Raw genomic sequence first — 20,893 nt, 5'->3', positions numbered from 1 at the left:
ATCTCACCGCATGGTGGCCCCAGTAACTATTTTCTATAAATTCTGGACGTAAAGATCCTGCTTCCATGCAGGTTATTGGTTGTTGAACAAGTGAGGTACCCTTTGTACGCTTATCTGCCCATTCGTTTTTGTTTACCTCATATCCAATTCGGATCACGGTGGTCCAGAACCTGTTCCAGTCCGGAAAAGCAGAGCCCATTTCGAGACATTCACAAACATACTAACTCACGTACACCAACTATTACATATGAAGGGAGAGTCACCATTTAATCGAACGTAATGCATCTTAGGGCTGTGGAATATTCGTTTATTATATGATAGATAAATTGTACTTAAATACAAACTTGAAAATACAGAATGACCGCATAAACAAAATATTGCTTACTTGATTTTGTGACATCCAATATAATGTCGAGTATAATTTGTATAATCCATTTTTATAATTTTAAGGATGGAACCACATTGCTAGTTCAGGGATTTGAACCAATGCCCTTCAAGTTATAATTCTGAATCCTTAACCTTTATTGTACAGCATCTGAACATATAATACTGTATATGCACACAGATTTAATTATATACTATAATTTATGACCTCTTGAAAGTGGAGTGTATAACACGATCCTATATAGTTAGCAGGTAGTGATTAAAGACCTCAGATTGTGGCAAAGGCCTCTCAAACAGCCCAAGTGTTCTATGCATGATTAACAGAGTTATGTGTGCTTGAATGTGTAAAATAGGAACCTTCTCAGGCCGTGCATTTACTGAAATCCACTTTCTTATGATGCAACTTTTATCCGGCCGTCACTATAATCTGATCATAACACACTGGATTTCTGTAAGGGGAGGGGCTCACAGTGCAGTGTTTGAAAAGCTCAACTGTCATTGTGGATGTGATAGCTGTATTCAACGTGATCTTAACAAAGTATCCCATGTAAGAGTCTGCTTAAGCATTTGAAAATGAAAAGTAGCATAATGGCTGATGATCATGAAGACCCATCATTGCTGGAGATCACAGTCTGTTCATAATTCAGGTTCAGGTTCAGGTTCAGGTTCCTTTATTTGTACCCATAGGTAGATTTGGGGCGCAGTCATGAGTCATACATCCTACATACACACTTCAACACAGGAACAACTGACAACAAAAACAACTTAAATACAACTTATGCGAACGCTATGATCTGTTTATCAGTGTGATGGCCGCTGGAACAAAGCTGTCTTTAAATCTGTTCGTTCTACATTTTGGGACCATTACCCTTCATCCAGAGGGAAGAAACTGAAACTCACTGTGCAGAGGGTGTGAAACGTCAAGAAGAATTGAACCATCCAACCACTTTAATGGAGGCAGGACTGTGTCCACAGAGCAGATTTCAATCTGCAGTTGGACTTTGCTGCATAATGATCAGTGTCCTGTTTGCCCCTTGTACTGTCCATCGATTTTCAACTACCATTTTCTTAATTTAGTCTATCCCAGAGGCTACGGACATAAAGCAGGGAATAACCCAGGATGGGGCACCAACCCATCACAGTTGGCCATGCACCATTCACACCTATGGACAATTTGTCATATTTTTGGACTGTGGGGGGTAACCCCACAATGACATGCACGAACATGCAAACTCCACACGTATAGACCGTGCCATCCCCATCGTAATGTGTGCGTCTTAAAACTGGTGTCCAATTTCAGGCACTGAAAATGAGTAGAGCTCAGCGGTGATGCAACAAGATGAACCATCAAAATCTAACTTAATATACAGCAAAATAAAACATTAAACATTTAAATATGTATTAATCTGAATTCGGTGATTATTTAACAATTGTCTTGTGAAAACAGCCTAATTTAGGTGTCCTACTGCTTTGATTTGCTTTGCGGATGCACTTCATTTTGTGGGATTTTTCACTGAAACAAATGTGCTTAGACTCACTGTTCAGGTTAACAGTGTTCGGCTATCAGCCTTTTGGCCCCTACGGCTGATATATCTGTCCTGACCTCCGCCCCCCCCACACACAGACACACACACACAGACACATAAAGCGGTATCCCGGAAATGCCTCGTCATGTTTTTCGTTTATTTCTGTTTTAGGTGTTGCTTTGCCATCACATTTTCCTTTAACACTATTAGCAACTGGAAATTTCTCCATGGTTCCTCCAAGTATGTCAGCATCAACTCAGCAACTTTTCTACCGTAAACTTTTGTTACATTATTACTCATAACAGCTTGATGCATTGTAGTGCATGTCTGTTGTACACATTTTTATTATTTTAAGTTGTTCGTGCCATATGATGTGTACAGGAATATAAAGTCTTTACATTATTTTTAATATCTCTGAAGCTTACAATTTCAAAATAGATCTACCCCCCCAATTCAGTTTTTTTCCCTTCACCTGCACCCCCGTGCACACCCAACAGTTTGAATAACATCTGGTCTACTTCTTACTTACCTCATACTTATAATGATACTTCACTTAGATAGGCGGGTCCACAAAAACTGACCAATCGGCATGAAGTTATATGTTTTCTCTATATAACAAGATAGTTATTAAGGAAGTGCCACATAAGGACGGGGTGGGACCGGATTCAAACCCCCAACCCTAGAGGTATGAGCCATTCTGCCACTCCTAGAATTAGGGTAACCATATTCGGTAAGATGAAAAAAGACTAATTCACCGACCAATCAGGTAGTATTTTTCTCATGAATATTAATGAGTTTTCCCTATCTACCCTGTTAAATGAAAATTTGTGTCAGGGGAAACCTGGTCGTATGGTAACCCTACCCAGAATGAACATTTGAAAAACTATGTTTTACGTCACCTTTTGTGTCACATTAACGCCTATTAATAGAGCTCTTTTCTCCTGAAAATTATGTCTCGCTCAAGTCTTCCTGCAAATCTTCCCTTAATGGGTGGTTTGCCATTGATGTGGTGATGGTTCGGCGGGCTGATGTGTTGCCATGGAAAGTCCACACTGGCTGAAAGGTGCAGTAAAAAATGCAAAGAAACCGCATCAGCACCAGCCTTCATGCCATTGTACCTTCTGAGAAGACAGGGAGTCTACAAGCGATGCTATATCGTCTTGGCCTCCACGTTAGCCACAAGCTTAACACCTGTGCGCTAAATTCGCAGCGCACTTCCGTGCAAAGATGCAGTGGTGTCATGTATGGCAATCACAGGGTTTGCAAAACCAAAACAGCATCACGGTTACGTTGGGTCAGAGAAAAGGATCTTTCTTTTTTAAAGTTTTCAGTGAGTGAAAACGTGGGGTGATGCATTCAAATCAATTTCAGGAAAATTCTGGGAAATGAATTTAGAAGTTGGTTTATTTTTTTGCAATTGAGCAAAAATCCGTTGAAATAGCAGTTAAAATAATCATGACAATATAATGTTCCCTACTGGAATGGTTTAAGTTCACAGTAAACTGTGTGCAAATGTAACCTACCAGTCAAAAGTTCTTGCACACAAAAGTTTGATTTTTTACATTTGCATGTTACTCACTAAATACACAAAATACTTTGCTAACAAATACATTTACAGTATGTTCACCACTTGAGTACCTTTATTAGCAAGAAAATGTCACATTTTTGATTAATCAAAGTAACCCCTCTGGCAGTTACAACAGCAGAGAGAATTCAAGGCCGTCTTTCTACAAGGGACATAAAATTTTGCTCTTTTTCATGGGAAGAACCAGTAGACTAGTACATTTAAAGTTAAAGGAGAGTCTACGATTTGACTTTGCCATCAACACACAATCAATTAATAGGATGTCAGACCTGCATTATGTATTTCCATGTTATAAAGGAAACGTTTAATTTGACTTATATTTTCATTTATAGTTGTTCACTCAACTTTCCAATGCTTAACAAGAATAAAAAATCAGCAGTTTATGAAATAAATGGAAAAGTGGTAAAAACCTGTGGTGTGTAACAACCTTTGACTGGTGTTGTACCTGTTTTACATGAAGTGTTGGCTTGTTCTTTTTTTAAACATAGAGCCACCTCTGCCGGCTCAGCTGCTATTCCGGGTGAAGCGGCTGCCTTTGTGGCCCAGTTCAGACCCCTCAGCTGCCTTTCTGGTGCTGCCTTCGGCACGGAAACCACAAAATCCTCCTGCCGTTGTGCAGCCGGACTGTTTCCTCCCCCGTCCTTGCTGGGGCGCTCTAGCCATAATCTGAGCTCCAATAGCTGGCTTCATATGATCTCAGTCTTTGTATCATAAGAACTATACAAACGAGAGGAGGCCATTCGGCCCATCGAGCTCGCTTGGGGAGAACTTAACTAATAGCTCAGAGTTGTTAAAATCTTATCTAGCTCTGATTTAAAGGAACCCAACGATTCAGCTTGCACTATATATCGAGACCCTCTACAACAGTGGAGGGCATTCTGGGCCTGAAAGACCCTTCTCCTGCAGTCCCAAACAGGAAGGAGCAGCAAAATAGTCACCGGCAACCCCCCCCCCCCCCAGACACATATGCGCCCCCTGGTGGGGACCGATGGTGGCGCAGCACAGTCTTTCTGGCACATGGTGCTGGTGTGGCTGCTCGGTCCCTCAGGTCTCCCAGCCATGGCAGGTTTCACACCTGGCCTCCTCCGTCAGCAGCAGGTAGGAGTTGATGGCATCTCGCAGCCCCTCGCTCATGGGGTTCTCTCCAGGGTCTCCCTCGTTCTGACCGAAGATCATGGTGCTGAGGACAGAGGTGGCGCGTGAACGGCGGCCCTAAGATGTGGCCGGGCGGAGCGATCACGGAGTAGCGACGCACCCACTTACAGTCACATGCCCACACGGTGTGGGAGACTCACAGAAAAACAGGAAAAGTCAAGTAAGAAGAAAACCCCGAATGTCACATGGAAGGCGAGAGAGGCTGGCACCCCGCATCACCATGAAAGGTCAAAGATGAAAGGGGTTCCCCGCCCAGACGAAACAGGGGCCCCTCAGCAGGATCTTACCTATCCACCTCGTTCCAGTTGAGTGGGGGTTTCCTGACAGGTGGGGGTGGAGTTCCTCTTATCACAGGGACGTTGTTGTAGCCCCGTATAAAGCACGGCTCCCGTAGGGGGCAGCAGAGAGCCTCACTGGCCTCTGCGAGGGCGTGTAATTGGTTAGGAAGTACGGTCCATTTCTGTGACTGGCTGTAGGTAATCGATAGTCGTGAAATTGTACAGGAATCAATGGGATCGGCGTGGTTTAGAGATTCAGGAATGCTTTTCACCAGCCCGTTTGGAGGTATGCTGCTAAAGTGGTAAAATGTGCTGTGCTGTGCCACATGTGTGGCATTAAGGCTGATTTCTCAGTACAACCAACAAACAGCCAGAGCTCTCATGGCGGGAGAGTCCACAGGCTCAGGGCTTCAAAGGCTCTGTCTCTGTTCCTCTCCCTCTGCAGTGAAAAAGCTGCACTGCAGGTTGGGCGTTGAGCGGCGGCCTGCCCTGTTTTTGTAGTTTTGTTCTTTTTGTGTTTTCCCCTGGGGAGAGAGGAGGCCATACCCACCTGAGTAATGTTCAACCAGCTGGGATAGCGAGGGGAAGGTTGTCCCTGGCGAGATGTAGAACCAGCCATTGGGCAGACGGTGGATGCGGTAGTGCTTCACCGATCTGCCAGAGGAGTTTGCGTCACGGCGCACAGAGAGGGAGTAGTTTCCTGCCGGGGGGGGACAGTGATCAGATTCACCGTGTGTCACATTAGCAAGTAGCCTTTCTGTAGGGATTTGTACTGAGTAATGGACCTTAAGATAAGATAAGATGACGCTTATTGATCCCATGGGGAAATTCTGGGATCAATAAAGTTCAGCAGGAATCCTTTTATGCAATTGGACAATCAGTGTAAGAGTCCAATTAATGAGTTTGTCCTGATTTAACTCAGAGGCTCCTTATCCACAGCACCGGCTGCTGACTGATCTTTACTCAATTTTCCTGTTTGTGTTTTTAAACATTGTTGAAAGAGGCACCTGAACATCACTCATTCAGCTCTGCTCACTTTAGTCGCAGTGAACGCAGTCAAACATAAATGCATTTCAGTGACATCAGATCCACAAGCGGGATACTTATTATGTGGCACATTAAATCTTGACTGCAGATTTAACTCCTGAGTGCCGTCGCAGGCATTGCGAGCGTCCTGACTGCTGCGATGCAGGGGCCTCACCGATGTGGGTGGGGCTTGTTCGGACCATGAAGGAGCCAGGCTGGTTGTGGGGTTGAAGCAGCAGTTGCTCAGTTTTTTCCCGGGTGATGCCGTCAAAAAGCCACCTGTAGGGAAACAGAGCGGCCAATAGGGGGCGTCAGTGCAGGGCGGCCTCGGTAGCGCTGACCCTCGATGACCTTGACCTTGAGCTGTGACTCACCCATGGAAGACCTTAGCAGTGTAGCTGCTGGGGATGTAACACTGCCTGCCCGTAGCTGTTGAGCTCACCTTCCACCAATCGCCTTCGCTGTGACAGACAGGCCAATCAGAAACCAGGATCCACAAAGCCTCCAAATAAATCTCAGCACCCACGTCAAGGCTTTAAAAGTCAAGGCATAGACCTTTTGTTTGCAAAACACTGACGTAAATCAAAGACATAATGGAGGAAAAGAGAGAAACAGAGGGGGCTGGAGATTTTCTGGGCTGATGTCATGCAGTCATATAACTGTTATGGTTCCTCTACCAGATCGTAAATTAACTGATTCTTCTGTGGAGCAAATGCTTGTATGAGAATTTCCATGAGCAAATGAAAGCTTTAGCCTGTCACATACGACCCAAGTGGGCGGGGGAGTTCAGCCTCCGAAAAGCCTCAGAGTGCTGAGGCCCGGCCTGACATTGCCCCAGTCCTGCAGGTGGCAGAACAGCTCATTGTCACAAGCCCACGTGTTCAGACAATGGCTGCTGTGTCAGTAAGGGAAATCATGTGGCCGTAGATGGATGTTGTGTATAAGGTGTGCTTATACACAGTCTGCAGACCAAGAGGGTCATGCTTATAATTTATATGAAGACTGTGATGGATGAGGCCACATCAGTTTTAATGGTTAAAAACCGCTATCATTGCCTGGGGGGCTTTTGGACGGCTTCACTTCTTACTCTGACAGGATGTCGAGTCTCTCCCCCAGTGTGATGCCACCCTCCGCCGTCCCTTCCAAGGAGGGGTAGTTATACAGGGATACCACCACGGGCCGGTACAGGTCTGTAGCAGGCGGGACGAGAGACCACTTTAGAACACGTGTTTGGATGGACTGGATGGAATGTACTGCAACGATGTGATCAACGCTGGCTTGTGTTGCATAAAAATCCCAGTCCGGCCAAGTAAATGTTTTCCCTGAGTTTTACCTTCAGTGCAGTTTACATCTGGATCCACACGGAAACTACAATTCCAGTAAGGGGCACCAGAATGACCCCAGAGCCGTGTGCTCATTGACATTGTGAACATGACAGCTGTGGGTCTGTTTCCCGTGTTTAAATACAGGTGTGTGTGTGTGTGTGTGTGTGTGTGAAACCATTAGGCGTTCACCCCGCAACAAACGTCTGAGCAGTGCCAGGAAGTCCTGAGGAGACAACCCTGCTTTTTACCAGCTCTGTGACACTGGGTTGCCAATTTTGGTCAGCCGTCCGGAATGAGATTTTCAATTTGAGTAATAAAATGATTACATGTATTACAGTTTTATTACCTTGAAAATAGCCTGTAGAGTTTGCAAACTACCCCAGTGCTTTTGATGTAGCTAATTTTAGGTTTATAATGGAATAATATAGATTTTCCATAAGATTTCTTGCATGAGTTTCGTGCCAGATGCATCAGAGTTGGCTACTAGCAAAACCAAGCAAGAGAGGAACTGAAGCTCAAATCCAGCAGGAATTTGGCACGTTGTGTGAACTTAAGCAGAAATTGCCCAATGAAGCAGGATACTACTACCGATCAGCAGTGACGACTAAACCACCTGAAGCTGATAACCTACTTTCTGTACTTCAATAACCATAAGGCATAGTCACACATGTTGTGCACCTCCTCATTCAGGAAGCCCCTGGAGAGCCTCCCAATATAGCGGCTGGAACCAATATGCTCTTGAATATACTGTATATTTCTAGCAAACAGGAAGAGGAGTTCGCTTCATAATGGGAATTCCAGTTTTATATATGTTCAGTCCTGTTTTTGGTCTGCATCCCTGCAGTAGATTCAACAAGCCACCCTCATTTGAGTCTGTCATACCTCGCGATCGATCAGAGCAGGGCTCAGCCAGGGCTGCCAACTCTCACACATTTGGCATGACACTCACGTTTTCTGACTCTCACGCTCACGCAAGCAATCATTTCATTATGAAGCTAAAATTAGCTACATTGAAAGCTTTGGGGCTGTTGGCAAACGCTACAGACTATTTATAAGGTAGTAAAACTGTTACATACATTTAAATGCGTGTGCAGATTTGTCTGGAATAGAAAATCTCATGCCAGCCAGCTGACCAAAGCTGGTGACACTGGCTCAGTCGCAGAGGCGGGGAGACGGTGTCAAGATTGGTCACCCACCTTGTGCTGTGGAATTTGCTGTGTCTGGGCCTGAGTTTGACTTTCGTTTTCTTTTGGCAAGACAACTGCCCATGATGTCTGAAGGTCTCCTATTCCAGGACAAGAGTGGCGGATCTGGGAAAAGAGGCAGGCCAAGGTCATCAGGTCATCCTCCGAAGTCTGCACTTCTAAGCCACTGGTGCATCGTGCTGCCACCACAGTGAACTTATGAGACCAAAACGGGCTTTTCTGTAAATCTGTCGAATCTTTTTCGATGGCCATGCAGCTCACTGCGACATGTCACACTTAGCTGCTGTGTTCTGTATCTGTGGGGCTCCCCCTGGTGGCTGGAAGTGCAGTGCAGCACGGTGCGTTTACACTGGATGCAGATTGTCTGCCCCTAAGTGTCCGTGAGGTAAACTGTGCTGTCCGTAGCCTTTGCTCTGCCCGCGGCATGACAAGCCGGGCAGGGAAGCAGCCGGAGATGTGAGCTCACGCTCTCCCACATATCGTTACCCAGCATCCTCCACCATTACCAGAACCGCATGTGCTCTCGCCGAACAGCTACTGCGTTAAACTAGCGGGCTGGAAGGATTCTACAGCGAAGCGAAAACAGAAGTAAAAAATCCCTGCAGAATAAAGAAAAGCAGCACCAGATGTGTATAACACTTAGTGGCCCCTGTCCCCCTTTAATGCACGGCAGCTCAGTGTCCAGATATTTAACATCAAATGCGAATTTTATAAGCAGCCCAAGAGGAAAATCATAACCAAAGGAAAACAAAATCTTCCATCTGTTTTTAAGCCAGTCCAGTTTTGACTGGCTTATCCTATAAAATCAGCATTAGCTGACTGAAACTTGAAACTTAAATTAGCTAATAACTGTAATAGTCACCCCTTTTTTACCAACATAAAGTCAGCAGAAAAATAAGCCCCCCCCCACCCCACCCCATGTTTCTGAAGGTTGCTGCTTCTCAGTATTTCTCATAGTGCTGAGGAGGATGTAGAGAGAGAGAGAAACAAACGGCATCTGAAAACCACGCTTTCCAACCGCACGGCTTATTATGAACGGGGGCAGAGAAGAGCTAATTCGGCAGAAGCCGAACAGCACTGACTGCTCCTCCGCATTCCTGGCCTAGAAGAGGAGCTGAATCTGATACTGTCCTCTTGTTGGTCACCTTTGCATAGAAGCAGAACATTCTGGAAACGCCACTCGGGCCTTGTCACGGTCATCTTACACATGTGGAGCGTCCTGCAGCTGGCGGTGTGAAACATCTTATGCCACCCTGAGTGGGATTCAGACTCAGACTCTGTCCCGAAGCCACCCCCTCCTGGTCTGCCATTGGTACTTTTGGAGTATCTCATGTAACATCAAACTTACAGCTCACAGATTAAAAAGAAACATCCACCCTGACTCTTCTCATGGCGCTTCATGTTGCACGGAGCCCAGCTCTCCCTCTTCCAGACATACGTACAGCTGGGCTTCAGCAGCAATGGTTTGGCTCCAACAACTCGTTCAGGAGAGGAACCTTCAACTCTGTGATCTCGAGCCCTTAACCGCATCAACGGCAAGATGACGTTTGTGGACACCATACTCTGGATGCTCCCTGAGTTCACAGTCACAGCAGTGATCGGCCTTGACTTCCTGTTAGAAAGCACGTTTAACCCTAAATACAGCACATTGTTATACCTGCAACTGAAAATAACAACTGTGCACATGAGGTATTTTAATAATGTATCTCACCAGTGACAGGTTTACATACGAAGGGACAGGCAGTCTCCCTGCACACACTGTCCACTGAAAGAGATTCTCAGCGTCTGTCCTGTAGGATAAATGTCTCGGGTTCAAGTTTTCGGGTGGAAAAGGTCGATCCAGCCCCAGACAGGCTGATTAGCCGGAATTTCTGCAGTGACCATCTATCAAAAATGACGTCAGAACAGACTGTCAAAAAGACAAATCAAACTGAGAATGTGAAGCATGAACATGAGGCAGGAAGGGATCCTCACGGTGAGTCCGGCTGCTCTCCTCTGCTCTCGTCCTGCTCACCTCTGCTCTCGTCCTGCTCTCCTCTACTCTCCTCTGCTCTCGCCCTGCTCTCCTCTGCTCTCCTCTGCTCTCCCTGCTCTCGCCCTGCTCTCCTCTGCTCCCACCCTGCTCTCGCCCTACTCTCCTCTGCTCTCGCCCTGCTCTTGCCCTACTCTCACCCTGCTCTCCTCTGCTCTCCTCTGCTCTCCCTGCTCTCGCCCTACTCTCGCCCTGCTCTCGCCCTGCTCTCCTCTGCTCTCACCCTGCTCTCCTCTGCTCTCCCTGCTCTCGCCCTGCTCTCCTCTGCTCTCGCCCTGCTCTCGCCCTACTCTCACCCTGCTCTCCCTGCTCTCGCCCTACTCTCGCCCTGCTCTCCTCTGCTCTCCCCTGCTCTCGCCCTGCTCTCCTCTGCTCTCACCCTACTCTCCTCTGCTCTCCTCTGCTCTCGCCCTGCTCTCGCCCTGCTCTCCTCTGCTCTCGCCCTGCTCTCCTCTGCTCTCGCCCTGCTCTCGCCCTGCTCTCCTCTGCTCTCGCCCTGCTCTCCTCTGCTCTCCTCTGCTCTCGCCCTGCTCTCCTCTGCTTTCGCCCTGCTCTCGCCCTACTCTCGACCTGCTTTCCTCTGCTCTCGCCCTGCTCTCGCCCTACTCTCGCCCTGCTCTCGCTCTGCTCTCGCCCTGCTCTCGCCCTGCTCTCGCTCTACTCTCGCCCTGCTCTCCTCTGTAGAGTCACAGACCATGACTTTGTTTGACAGATTTAACATCAGACCGACCCTTTAAGACAAATGGAATATAATTACTAGGAAATATATGATGATTGTATACATTTAGCTTGTGATTAATACAGGATGGGGTAAAAACCAAAGACATTACTGCTGTACGACTTTTATATAAGTGATGTCACTGTTGGGTCTCTGAGCAAGACCCTTAACCCTTAATTTCTCCATGGACTGGCTGACCCTGCTTTTACAAGAAAATGTATGTCACTTTGTGTAAAAGCATCTGCTATATAAATTAAGATAAATGCACTTTGACATTAGCTGCTTATATAAGCCCTATTGGTGGCAGCACTCATTTTACAGTGGCATTTGCTGCAGTCCCTTTGCTTGCATCGTTCACTATTGCTGCCATCGACAAACTGCATTGTTTTCCTTTCTTTTCATTTTCACTTTTCTCTGAGACGCGACCACAAGACAACAACAGAAGGCAACACACATCCGCAGCCTCACCCAGCACACAGAAAGGTGCCTCCAGAACAAGGGTTCACGAGCGAGCAGAGAGCTCTTGAGTTACAACCTGAGCATCTATGTAAACCCTGAGGAAATAAATTCAGGAAAGTCAACTGACTAAAGCAGTAATTTGGATCAGAGCAGTGCTCTCCAAAAATATTTCCAGTGAGAGCACTGTTCTCCAAACTTATTTACAGTGAGAGCAGTGCTCTCCAAACTTATTTACAGTGAGAGTTACTTTTACAAAGAAAATAATCTGGCGAGCTACAGCCACAGAGTCGCGATGGTAGATTTTGTGGATTAGAGGGGTGCCCTCGGTAGATTTTACGGACTGGAGGGGTAGATTCCCCCAGTAGATTTTGCTGAACAGGCCCAGGGGTGCCTGGGGTGGGGGGTAGAAGTTGGTTTGTGATCGACTACGAATATCTTGGCGATCGACCGATTGATGACCACTGGATTATGGAATCCTTGATCTTCTGTGGGGTGAAGGTTGATATACTTCTTGAATCTGAGAATATTTCTAAATCATGGCACCAACGTACAGTCACTGTCTTGTGAGCTCCTGATCTTCTGCCCTCATTTTTCACTTTGTTTTGTTTTTGTTGTCCTTTGTGCTTTGAAATAAACTCATATCACTGCCTGTGTCTACTGCTGTATGCGGCACTTTTGAGCATTTGATAAATAAATTTCGATTTTATTTCAAAGGACCGTAAATTTTAAGCGTAGGGCAAACTGCGGGTCTGCCAGCCGCTATTCCACACGGTATCCTGGGGGTGGAAACCCGCACTCACACCCTGATCCACACCCTGGGCCACACACTCACCTCATCTCAGTCCAAGATGGTGTCTTTGATGGTCCAGGTCGCCTCAGACCCCCTGGCAGCTCCCCTCTGCGGAAGATGGAGACGAAGACGGCAACTTTCTCCTTCTGAGGACAGGCTGGATCTCCTGGGGTGAAGCGGTGAGAACAAGTGGCGAGTGTGAGCATGTGCGTGTGCGAATATGGGGGAGCGTAACCCCAGCTCAGCACATCTTGAGTGGTGGCAGGCAGTGAGGTGCGACGCTGCCCCTTTTTCCCCTCTGACGAGAGCCCAGGTGTGTGCGTGTGACGGGGGGGAGTGCAGTCCCGCCTCCGGCTGCTTCCTGTGACGACAGGGGCTCCATCCACGGAAGCAGGAAGGTTGTGCTGAGGTCTCTGGCTTACACAGCCTGCCATTCTCACCAAGTAAACAAGATGCGACTGTGCTGTGTCTGGGGGGTTTACCTTCCTTGCTGCATTCTTGGTGTCACATCTTCCGGAAAACACCCCCCGGTAGCCCACCGGGCCACAGCTCCTCGCGCAAATGGTCAGACAGGCAGATAAACGCCCCCTAGTGGTGGGCCATCACCATCCTGCATGCAGCCTGGGCTTAGGGCACGCAGGAGGGGCCCCTGAATAATGTGGTCTTTCAGTGGGTCTTCCAATTCCAATTACATCATACTGGTAGCAGATGTGGCATGAGAGGAATTAAACTTGCTTTGTTCATGATAGCTGGGGTGAAATGATGTCTCAGTAGACACTGCACCACACTGCCACTGCTCTGCTGATGATCTCCACACACAGGCTGCCTCAGCTTTAAGCAGCACAGTGCTAAAAATACTGTTTATCAATGTGACGACCCCCCCCCCCCCAGTAAGTGGGCTGTTTCTAATTATAACCTGTTAAGTAACTTGACTTGGGGTCCCTGGCTGAGGGGGTGGGCCTCGCTCCCCCAAACGTATCATAACAGACCAAACTGCAGTGCGATGACTGTGTAATAAGTCAAATAAGTCTGAGGGCACTTGTGGGAAATATTGTGATTTCTCCCCCTTGTTCTATTTTCAGCATTTTCTCACATGTGTGTGAATCTGTTCAGGTCTGTTTGGGGCTTCTTGTCGAATGTAGTGGGAAGGAAGGAGGAAAAAATGCAAAGTGCAAGGTTTGGTGAGCGAAGTGATCAAAGACGTGAGAGATCAGGCCTGATTTGGGGGAGCCAGCCTTCAGTGATGATGGGAAGTACCCCCCCAGAACAGGTTCTTATTGCCCCCCAGTTCAGACAGCATCACAAAGAGAATAAATTAGGTGGCCTCAGAAAACCAGAGTCAGATAGAAAGCCTGTGACTGGGGAACTTCCATATCCTGCAAAGGTGTCTCTCCTGAACTGCTTCTGGAAATCAAGAATAAGCAAAAGTGAGTAGGACGCCTGCTGGCCTCACGTAGCTCAGCAGAGATCTGTGCTAATAACTCAGAAAGAGCTCGGAAGACTCCGGAAAAATGGGTCACGAGTCAGAGCAGGATATAAAGATCTGTGTTCAATAAGAAGAATGGTTGTCTCAGGTCTGAGAGAAAAGGCCTGTGTAGTGCAAATACAATATGTGTCAGTGAGATGGAGATGCCAGCAGAGAAGCTCTATGTCCAGCACAAAACCCATTATGTCTGGACCAATAAGCAATGGTGCAGTATGATAGCTGCTATTAATGATGTCATGTACCAGGAACCTTTACAGGGCCAGATCAAACCAAATATCTGTGAAGTGCTGCTGGGTCAACCATCCATCCATCCATCCAACTACTGATCCAGTGCAGGGTCACACTGAGCCTTGGTCCTACCCAGGAAGTATAGGGAAATCGGAGGAGCACTCTAGATGGGATGTGAGTCCTTGGCGAAGTGTATACACCCACAGAAGCATTTCAGAATTACTGTTCTAGCTGTGTGTCTTTGAACCAGAGGAAACCACACAACATGAGGATAACATGCAGACTCCAGCCATGCAGAGCAGAATTCGAACCACTAACTCTGTAAGTGTGAGGCGTCACTGTAATGCACAAATGACCCACAAAACACCTACAAGTTTACATCACAAACCTGAGGAGGTCAAAGTACAGATCTCAAGCCAACTGAGCTCTGATAAAAAGACCTGATTTCTCTACAGGGCAGTAATACCTGGTTTCCACCAAGACGATGCTGGTGCTGGTGCTGGGCTGGTTCTCGCTTGGTGCCTTTTGAGAACCTGCCGTGTTTCCATCAGTTTAAAAAAATGAATGAAATGGAAATGTTACGTGAGAGTAAAGTAGTGGTTCATATGCATTCAGTTTTTAGATATTTTTGATCTGTTTCAGATGGTAAGTTTTTCTAAGCTGCTGAATTGAAAAAGAAAGTTTTCAGAATCTGACTCATTGCGCCCTGGCTCTATTTGTCACGCCCTGCTTGTCCGATCCTCCTGTGTGCCATGCCCCCTCGTTAACCTCGTGTGGAATCCCTGCGTTTACCAGCTTTTTCTTGTTACCTCCATTAAGTCCGGTGTATACATGTCAGAGTATTCCATAGGTCTGTCATTGAAGTCTGACTGTGAAGTCTGGTGAAGTATTGCGTGTTCTCTGCTTGTTCCATATCCCTGCTCCAATTCCCCATTAAATCCCATGTCCCCCAATCCTACGTGTTCCTCTCCTACTTCCCCAGTCCGAGCTCACCACTGCGTCACGACACTATTGCCTGTATTCACTTTTGTTTCCCTAAAGGCTCCCCGGTCTGTGTGTGTGAGTGAGTTTATTTTCGCTCGCTGTTTTACCGCTGTCTTTTTAAAGATCACGCAATAAAAGAGTCTGCTCAAAATTTGCTGTCCTCATCATCTCTTTGCCACTGAAGCACCACAATATTTATTATATTTGACCTGCGACATGTTTATAATTTATTAAATCTGGCCAGCAGATCAATCTTTCGTTTTCTACAGAATAAAAAAAAAAATATAATGTTATTCCATTAATAAGCGGGCAAGTTGTTTCACGGCCGGCACCTGCAATATTAGACAAAACTATATCAGTTATGGATTGAATATTCTGGGCAAGTGGAAGGTTTGGACACCATAGCCTGTCCCACTTTTGCTGACGTTACAATCCAAATTCTGCGACCAGCCTTTCTGTGGTGCCAGGTTGGAGCCATTTTTTCTGGACCAGGGCCAGTTTAGTGCAGTGGAAACGTGTGGAAGCAGTTCCAGATTGGGAAACAGTCCGGTACCAGCTCTGGCATGGCGCTGGTGGAAACGAGGCATAAGAGGTGACTCATTAACCACAAAGAGGTTCTCCTCATGCTCACTGCTGCTAAAGGCAGAGGCGTCGTGCACTGATGGTGAGGCTTAGGAGGCTGAACCAGGCTCCATCACGGCATCATTTACTTAAGGGCATAAGTGTACAGTTGCACATTATTTGTGAACTCAGAATGTTTTGTGTGATGTATGGTCTGCGGATCAGTGGGTTAGGACATTGTGCCAATGATCAGGAGGTCACTGGTCCAAATATCAGGATCAGCAGAGTGATGTCACCATTGGACCCCTGAACAAGGCCCTTAAGCTCCAGCAGCTCCAGGGACTGGCTGACCCGGTATTGTAAGCTGCTTTAAATAAAAGCATCTCCTAAATAAATGTACTCAATAAATGCTCAGAGCCAGACTAAATCCTCTGGGGGCACTTGGCTGACATGGGTAGGGGCCCCCTAATTGGGACATTCAAGCTATTTTTTGGAGCCAAAGGAGAAACGAGAGGGAATTAAAAATGATTCATTAATATGCTAATCAAAGCAAAGGGTGCTAGCAGTAAAACTTACCTATCAGGGTGGTGACTCAAACCCTGATCCCAGAGGTGTGAGACAACAGTAAATGTATTTAAATGTAACTTCTGGAAATTCTGTCTTCATAGGGTCTTTAGTTTTTCGAGGGCCCAGGCAGCTACCTACACCTGCCTTATGTTAAGTCTACCCCTGGTAATGACAGTATTTTACTTCAGATTGCACACTAGTGTCTAGTAACTAGTGAATTAGCCTGAAAAGTGAGTAAACTTGATAGGCAAACTGATCAAGGTGCTCCATACTATTTGAAGAATGTCAATAAACTTAACATGTGAGATGGCCTTTCTGAACTGGTCCAGCCTGATTCTGGGTGACTTGATTACATCATCCAGTACCTGACGTCCCTCCCGGACCACCCTAAGCCCCCGCACATGGCAACATCTGAAGCACCAGCAGGTGCAAAGCTCTTGGATAATTACACTGCCTGTTGTTTTATTACCATTTATGACCATTTATTCAGGAGACGTTAGAAACGACTGTGTGCCAACATGAGTCCTTCCCTTGCTGAGGTCTAATGGTTCATTCTCAGGTGTGTCATGGAAGGTCAAACTCAACTTGTGGGGAACTGGGTTGTGATTGGCTGCCAGGAAGTCGGGACCCGCACATGTCACATGGAGCCTGGCATTTTGCTACAGACAGCTGATTCTGATCGATAGTAAATGAAAGTCCTTCCTCCTCCATCCCCTCTCGTTGTGTATGAAGAGGGGGGTGTATGGCACAAATCTCAGGTCACTGAACTGAGTCTAATTGCTCCCATGAACATCATCTGGAGTGGTCCCAGTAGCATTACACTGGGGCAGTTTCTCCTTGCGGGGGTGGAACAAAGATGGTCACGCATCTCCATTCAGCTTCATGAACACTCCTCACTGTCTATAAGCAATCATACAGCTGTCACATTTCACTAAAGGATTCAATGCTAATTGTCAGCAATTGTGACACCTCAAACACTCTATCAGGAAGAACATTTTGAGCGTGAGGGCTCCCTCTCGGGAAGCTGACGAGTCCATCGCTTTGGGCATGTCTGCCAACTGCTGCTCCGTCATCACACTGGATACATGAAAGAGCCACTGCAAAGTATTTAAACTGTCCAGAACTGAATCAGTCTGTACCGTCTGTGAACTGTGGGACACACATTTAAAGAAAAACAGCTTCCTCATCAAGTATTTTTATTAAATATGTCAATAAACATAATATGTTCACTAACAGGCAATGTGTGGATATTGTTCATTTTGATGGCAGTTTTCTAAAAATAAACCAGCCTACATATTCCATATATTTATGGTTTTTATACATACTTATTTTATACTATGTTAGATTGTGGCATTATGTAAGTATATATGAATGTATGTTATTTATATCATTTAGAGAGGCCACCATTGAATCGCGTCCTTGTGTGACCCCCTTGTGCAATGATGAAGCAGAACCCTTGATGCTGGTGCTGGATGGCTTGATGGCTTCTCTCCACAGCGGGTCTGCTGATGTTCTAAGGTGGATTCTCCTTCTCTTGGAGCCCCTCACATGGTCACATCTCCAGGGCGACCAGGTGTAAAGCCTTCAGTGTTGTTGTGACTATTAGTGTTCTCCATCACAGCATCACACCCTAACTACATGTCAACTCATCTTCTTGCTTTCTTATTTAAAGTTTCCTCACAAAGCAGTGTTCCAAGTGTTAAAAATAACTTGTTTACCAATATGAGTACCTCCCCCGTTAGGGATGAGGTCCTCATGATTCATTCTAAGCAACGGGGTAGGGGGAAGAGTTCTCCCCTCTCCAGTGTGTCATGGAAGATCAAACGCAGCATACGGAGAACTGGGCTGTTATTGGCTGCCAGGAAGTCAGGGCCGGCCCACATTACACAGTGCCTGGCAGTCTGCTACAGCCAGCTGATTCTGATCAATGGTAAATGGAAACTCTTGCTCTGCGTGATCACAGCTCATCACGGTAACTAGTTGTGTGAGTGTATCTCAATTGAACCGGAACAGCCTTTGGAACGGAGTACTTCAAATTCAGTCTAAATGTAGAAATTTGGTGTCAACTTCAGGATGGGGCCCCTCGGTTAATGTCTTAGCCATGAGATTTGAGATTGGCGCATTAGTGACTCAGAACACGATGTGTCACTTGATATGTTTCCCCTCAATCTTCATGTTGATTCATCTATTTCTGACTCTGTATCAGACACCAAAAACAGTCCATTCAAAACGAGAGAATTGCCAACGACAAGCACAGGAGCCCAGTGTAAAGCGGCTGAATGGGGTACAAGGAGACCTTCCTTTGACCTGGTAAACTGGAGTTGAAAGATCCTTTTAGGCAATTACGCTACGTGGTCCTAAACAGCAGATTTCACCACACAGAGAGATGGCCTTTCTCACCAATGTCAGCATGACCCAGAGAACAAACACATAATCAAGAGAGGCAGAGATGCACACAGACACACTGCACTTTGAACCTAGTTTTATTGAGCAGTCAGTACAAAGACCAAAGGCAGCGGATGGTGAGAGCTTACATCTCCCCTCTAGGGGGCGTGAAACACACTTTAGCATCAACACAGAGATGTATTAATGTGTGAGTTGAGGGACAACAAAACTACTAGAAACCATCGAAAGCTGTCAGAATCCAGTTAAATGTATGATTTAAAACACTCGACACAACTGGATATGACCTGAAGGAGGCGCACTTCAGATGAACAGCTGTAGCAGATCCCACCGGCAAACCATTTCACTTTTCCGAAACCGGTCGTGGACAAATGCTGAAATCACCGCAATAGCTGCTCACAGAACCACAAGATCAGATTCCCTGGATGCTGATAGATAGACCATCTTCCAAAGTTTGAAGGCCTTTGTCCTGAAGTTCCTCTGACCCTTTTCCACCTCAACACCTCATACACGAGTCCATCTTATGGTCCTATATTTAACAGGGTGCCTGTGCTGACATCAGTGTTTGCATTGCTACACGGAAGCTCCTTTTTCTTGACTTCTCCTGCTCTCCTACCATCTCAATGTTCTTCAGGAACACGATTTCCCCGTTTTGAGCAGCATGACTGCGTACTAAACCCATTCTGTGACATCGATATGCTCTACACACTCCAGTGTGTGAACTACAAACCTATGAACTGAGTACCTACCAAACTATCAGGCCTGTTACATGCGAGCAGCTTCGAGAAGGCGGGACTCCCCTACAACAGGCAGCCGAACGACGGCCAATCGCTGACAGCCTATGGTCCGGCCGGTCCGCTGGAGGATCGCGGTTAGAGCAACGGAGAAAGCCACGCAGCAGATGGGGCGAGAGGAGACGCTCACAGGATTACGTTAAGACAAACACGAAGATTACCATTAAAAAAAGGCAGTACAAATGTGCGCGTGTGAGGGGGTGTTTGCTGGATGGAAGGTGGAACAGAACCCAACGGAAGGCCTTCCCGGCCTGTGCTGAGGCAGGAACACCATGCGGCTGCACTGAAACTCCGTGAAATGCTCTGGGAGAGTGACGCTGCCGTCATTCACCCAGTTTGCGGGCAAGCCACACCTGGCACCTCTAGTGGGTTTGAGATCCAGGGGGACGCTGATGTCCCTCCCAGACCCGTCCCCCAGACCCAAACAATCACGAATCCGTCCTGTGCTAAATCTCCAACTCATCATAGAAAAGACAATTCAAATGTTAGATGATGCACTGGCAGAGTGAGGAGTAAAATTCAGAACCGCTACAGGTCACCTGACCACCCGAGGGCGCCAACGTGCCGCCATCAGCCCTGGGCTTCGCATTTAAACTAAACATTACTCTGATTTCTATGCTCTTTCGGCTTGTGACGTTCAGCTTGGTGTATGAATACATTTACGTAGGTACCTGTCTATATGTGTTACACAATACATTACAGCCCCCTCTTGATGCAGCGGGGGAGCGGGGGAAGGGGGACACTGAGGGGGCGGGGGCCACGTCTAGCAGGACACCTCCATGGTCTGGGGCTGGGCCTGGTTGTCCAGAGTGCCCTCCAGCTGGCCATGGGTGTGGCTGCGGCTGCCCTCGCCGGAGCTCACGCTGGAGGAGGACTGGGTGCGGGAGCGAGCCAGCCGCGTCATTCCCGCCGAGGCCACTGGGGGAGACAGGGAGCAAGAGCGTGAGCCGCTTCTTCCCCTAACAGCGGGGCTGACATGATGGAATGAGACTGGCATGTTAGCATTTAACTCGCCCTTCCCCACCCAGGATCGATTACACCTGATCCCAGTGCTGCTATGCATACCGGATCGCTGACAATATTATATTGATATAATATAAATTGTGCGCCATTGTGGGTAAATCTGCAGGGAATAAGTGAAGCATGCAGTCCTACAGCATAACTCAAAAAAAAACAACAGCGGTGCCTGAAAATACTAATATTGATGGTAACAATGCATGAATAAACAGAAACCAAAGTGCAGGAGACGGAAAGAGCACTCAGGACTGAGACACGCAGACAGAAGCTCCGGCTTTAAGGTGGCGCACACAAGGCACGATGGGTCTGGAGAGCCTTAAATCCGTGAACACAGCGCATGCAGCACGGAACAGAAACCAAGGATGAGGAA

At 46.9% G+C, this 20,893-nt stretch overlaps 2 protein-coding genes across 6 annotated transcripts in view; both read right to left on the bottom strand.

The window, feature by feature from the left end:
• Nucleotides 1–3,296: 3,296 nt before the first annotated feature.
• On the bottom strand, nucleotides 3,297–13,050 carry LOC111854006 (src-like-adapter 2). Of its 3 annotated transcripts, XM_072715661.1 has the most exons (10): nucleotides 12,526–12,903; nucleotides 10,196–10,274; nucleotides 9,833–10,096; nucleotides 8,476–8,589; nucleotides 7,042–7,144; nucleotides 6,329–6,415; nucleotides 6,130–6,233; nucleotides 5,479–5,628; nucleotides 4,938–5,070; nucleotides 3,297–4,675 (listed from the first exon to the last, which is right to left on the bottom strand). In XM_072715661.1, the coding sequence occupies exons 4-10, from the start codon at nucleotides 8,546–8,548 to the stop codon at nucleotides 4,540–4,542; spliced, it is 786 nt and encodes a 261-aa protein (XP_072571762.1). In that variant the 5' UTR covers nucleotides 8,549–8,589; nucleotides 9,833–10,096; nucleotides 10,196–10,274; nucleotides 12,526–12,903; the 3' UTR covers nucleotides 3,297–4,539. The 3 variants fall into 3 exon arrangements, with proteins under 3 accessions (XP_072571762.1, XP_072571761.1, XP_072571760.1); XM_072715660.1 differs by lacking the exons at nucleotides 9,833–10,096; nucleotides 10,196–10,274 and adding an exon at nucleotides 12,966–13,050 and having other exon boundaries at nucleotides 12,526–12,649; XM_072715659.1 differs by lacking the exons at nucleotides 9,833–10,096; nucleotides 10,196–10,274 and having other exon boundaries at nucleotides 12,526–12,902.
• A 5,726-nt stretch (nucleotides 13,051–18,776) lies between these two features.
• Nucleotides 18,777–20,893, bottom strand: part of LOC111835910 (protein NDRG3-like) — a 43,550-nt gene continuing 41,433 nt past the window's right edge. For all 3 annotated transcript variants that reach the window (XM_023796677.2, XM_023796678.2, XM_023796679.2), the window contains one exon: nucleotides 18,777–20,424. In XM_023796677.2, the coding sequence (XP_023652445.2) occupies nucleotides 20,270–20,424 (155 nt within the window). In that variant the 3' untranslated portion in view covers nucleotides 18,777–20,269. The remainder of the gene's footprint in view (nucleotides 20,425–20,893) is intronic.

This window comes from Paramormyrops kingsleyae, chromosome 8 (assembly GCF_048594095.1).
Source record: "Paramormyrops kingsleyae isolate MSU_618 chromosome 8, PKINGS_0.4, whole genome shotgun sequence".
Classification (NCBI taxonomy): Eukaryota; Metazoa; Chordata; class Actinopteri; order Osteoglossiformes; family Mormyridae; genus Paramormyrops; species Paramormyrops kingsleyae.
Note: the sequence above shows the minus strand (reverse complement) of the source record. Positions and strands in the feature narration are given on the sequence as shown.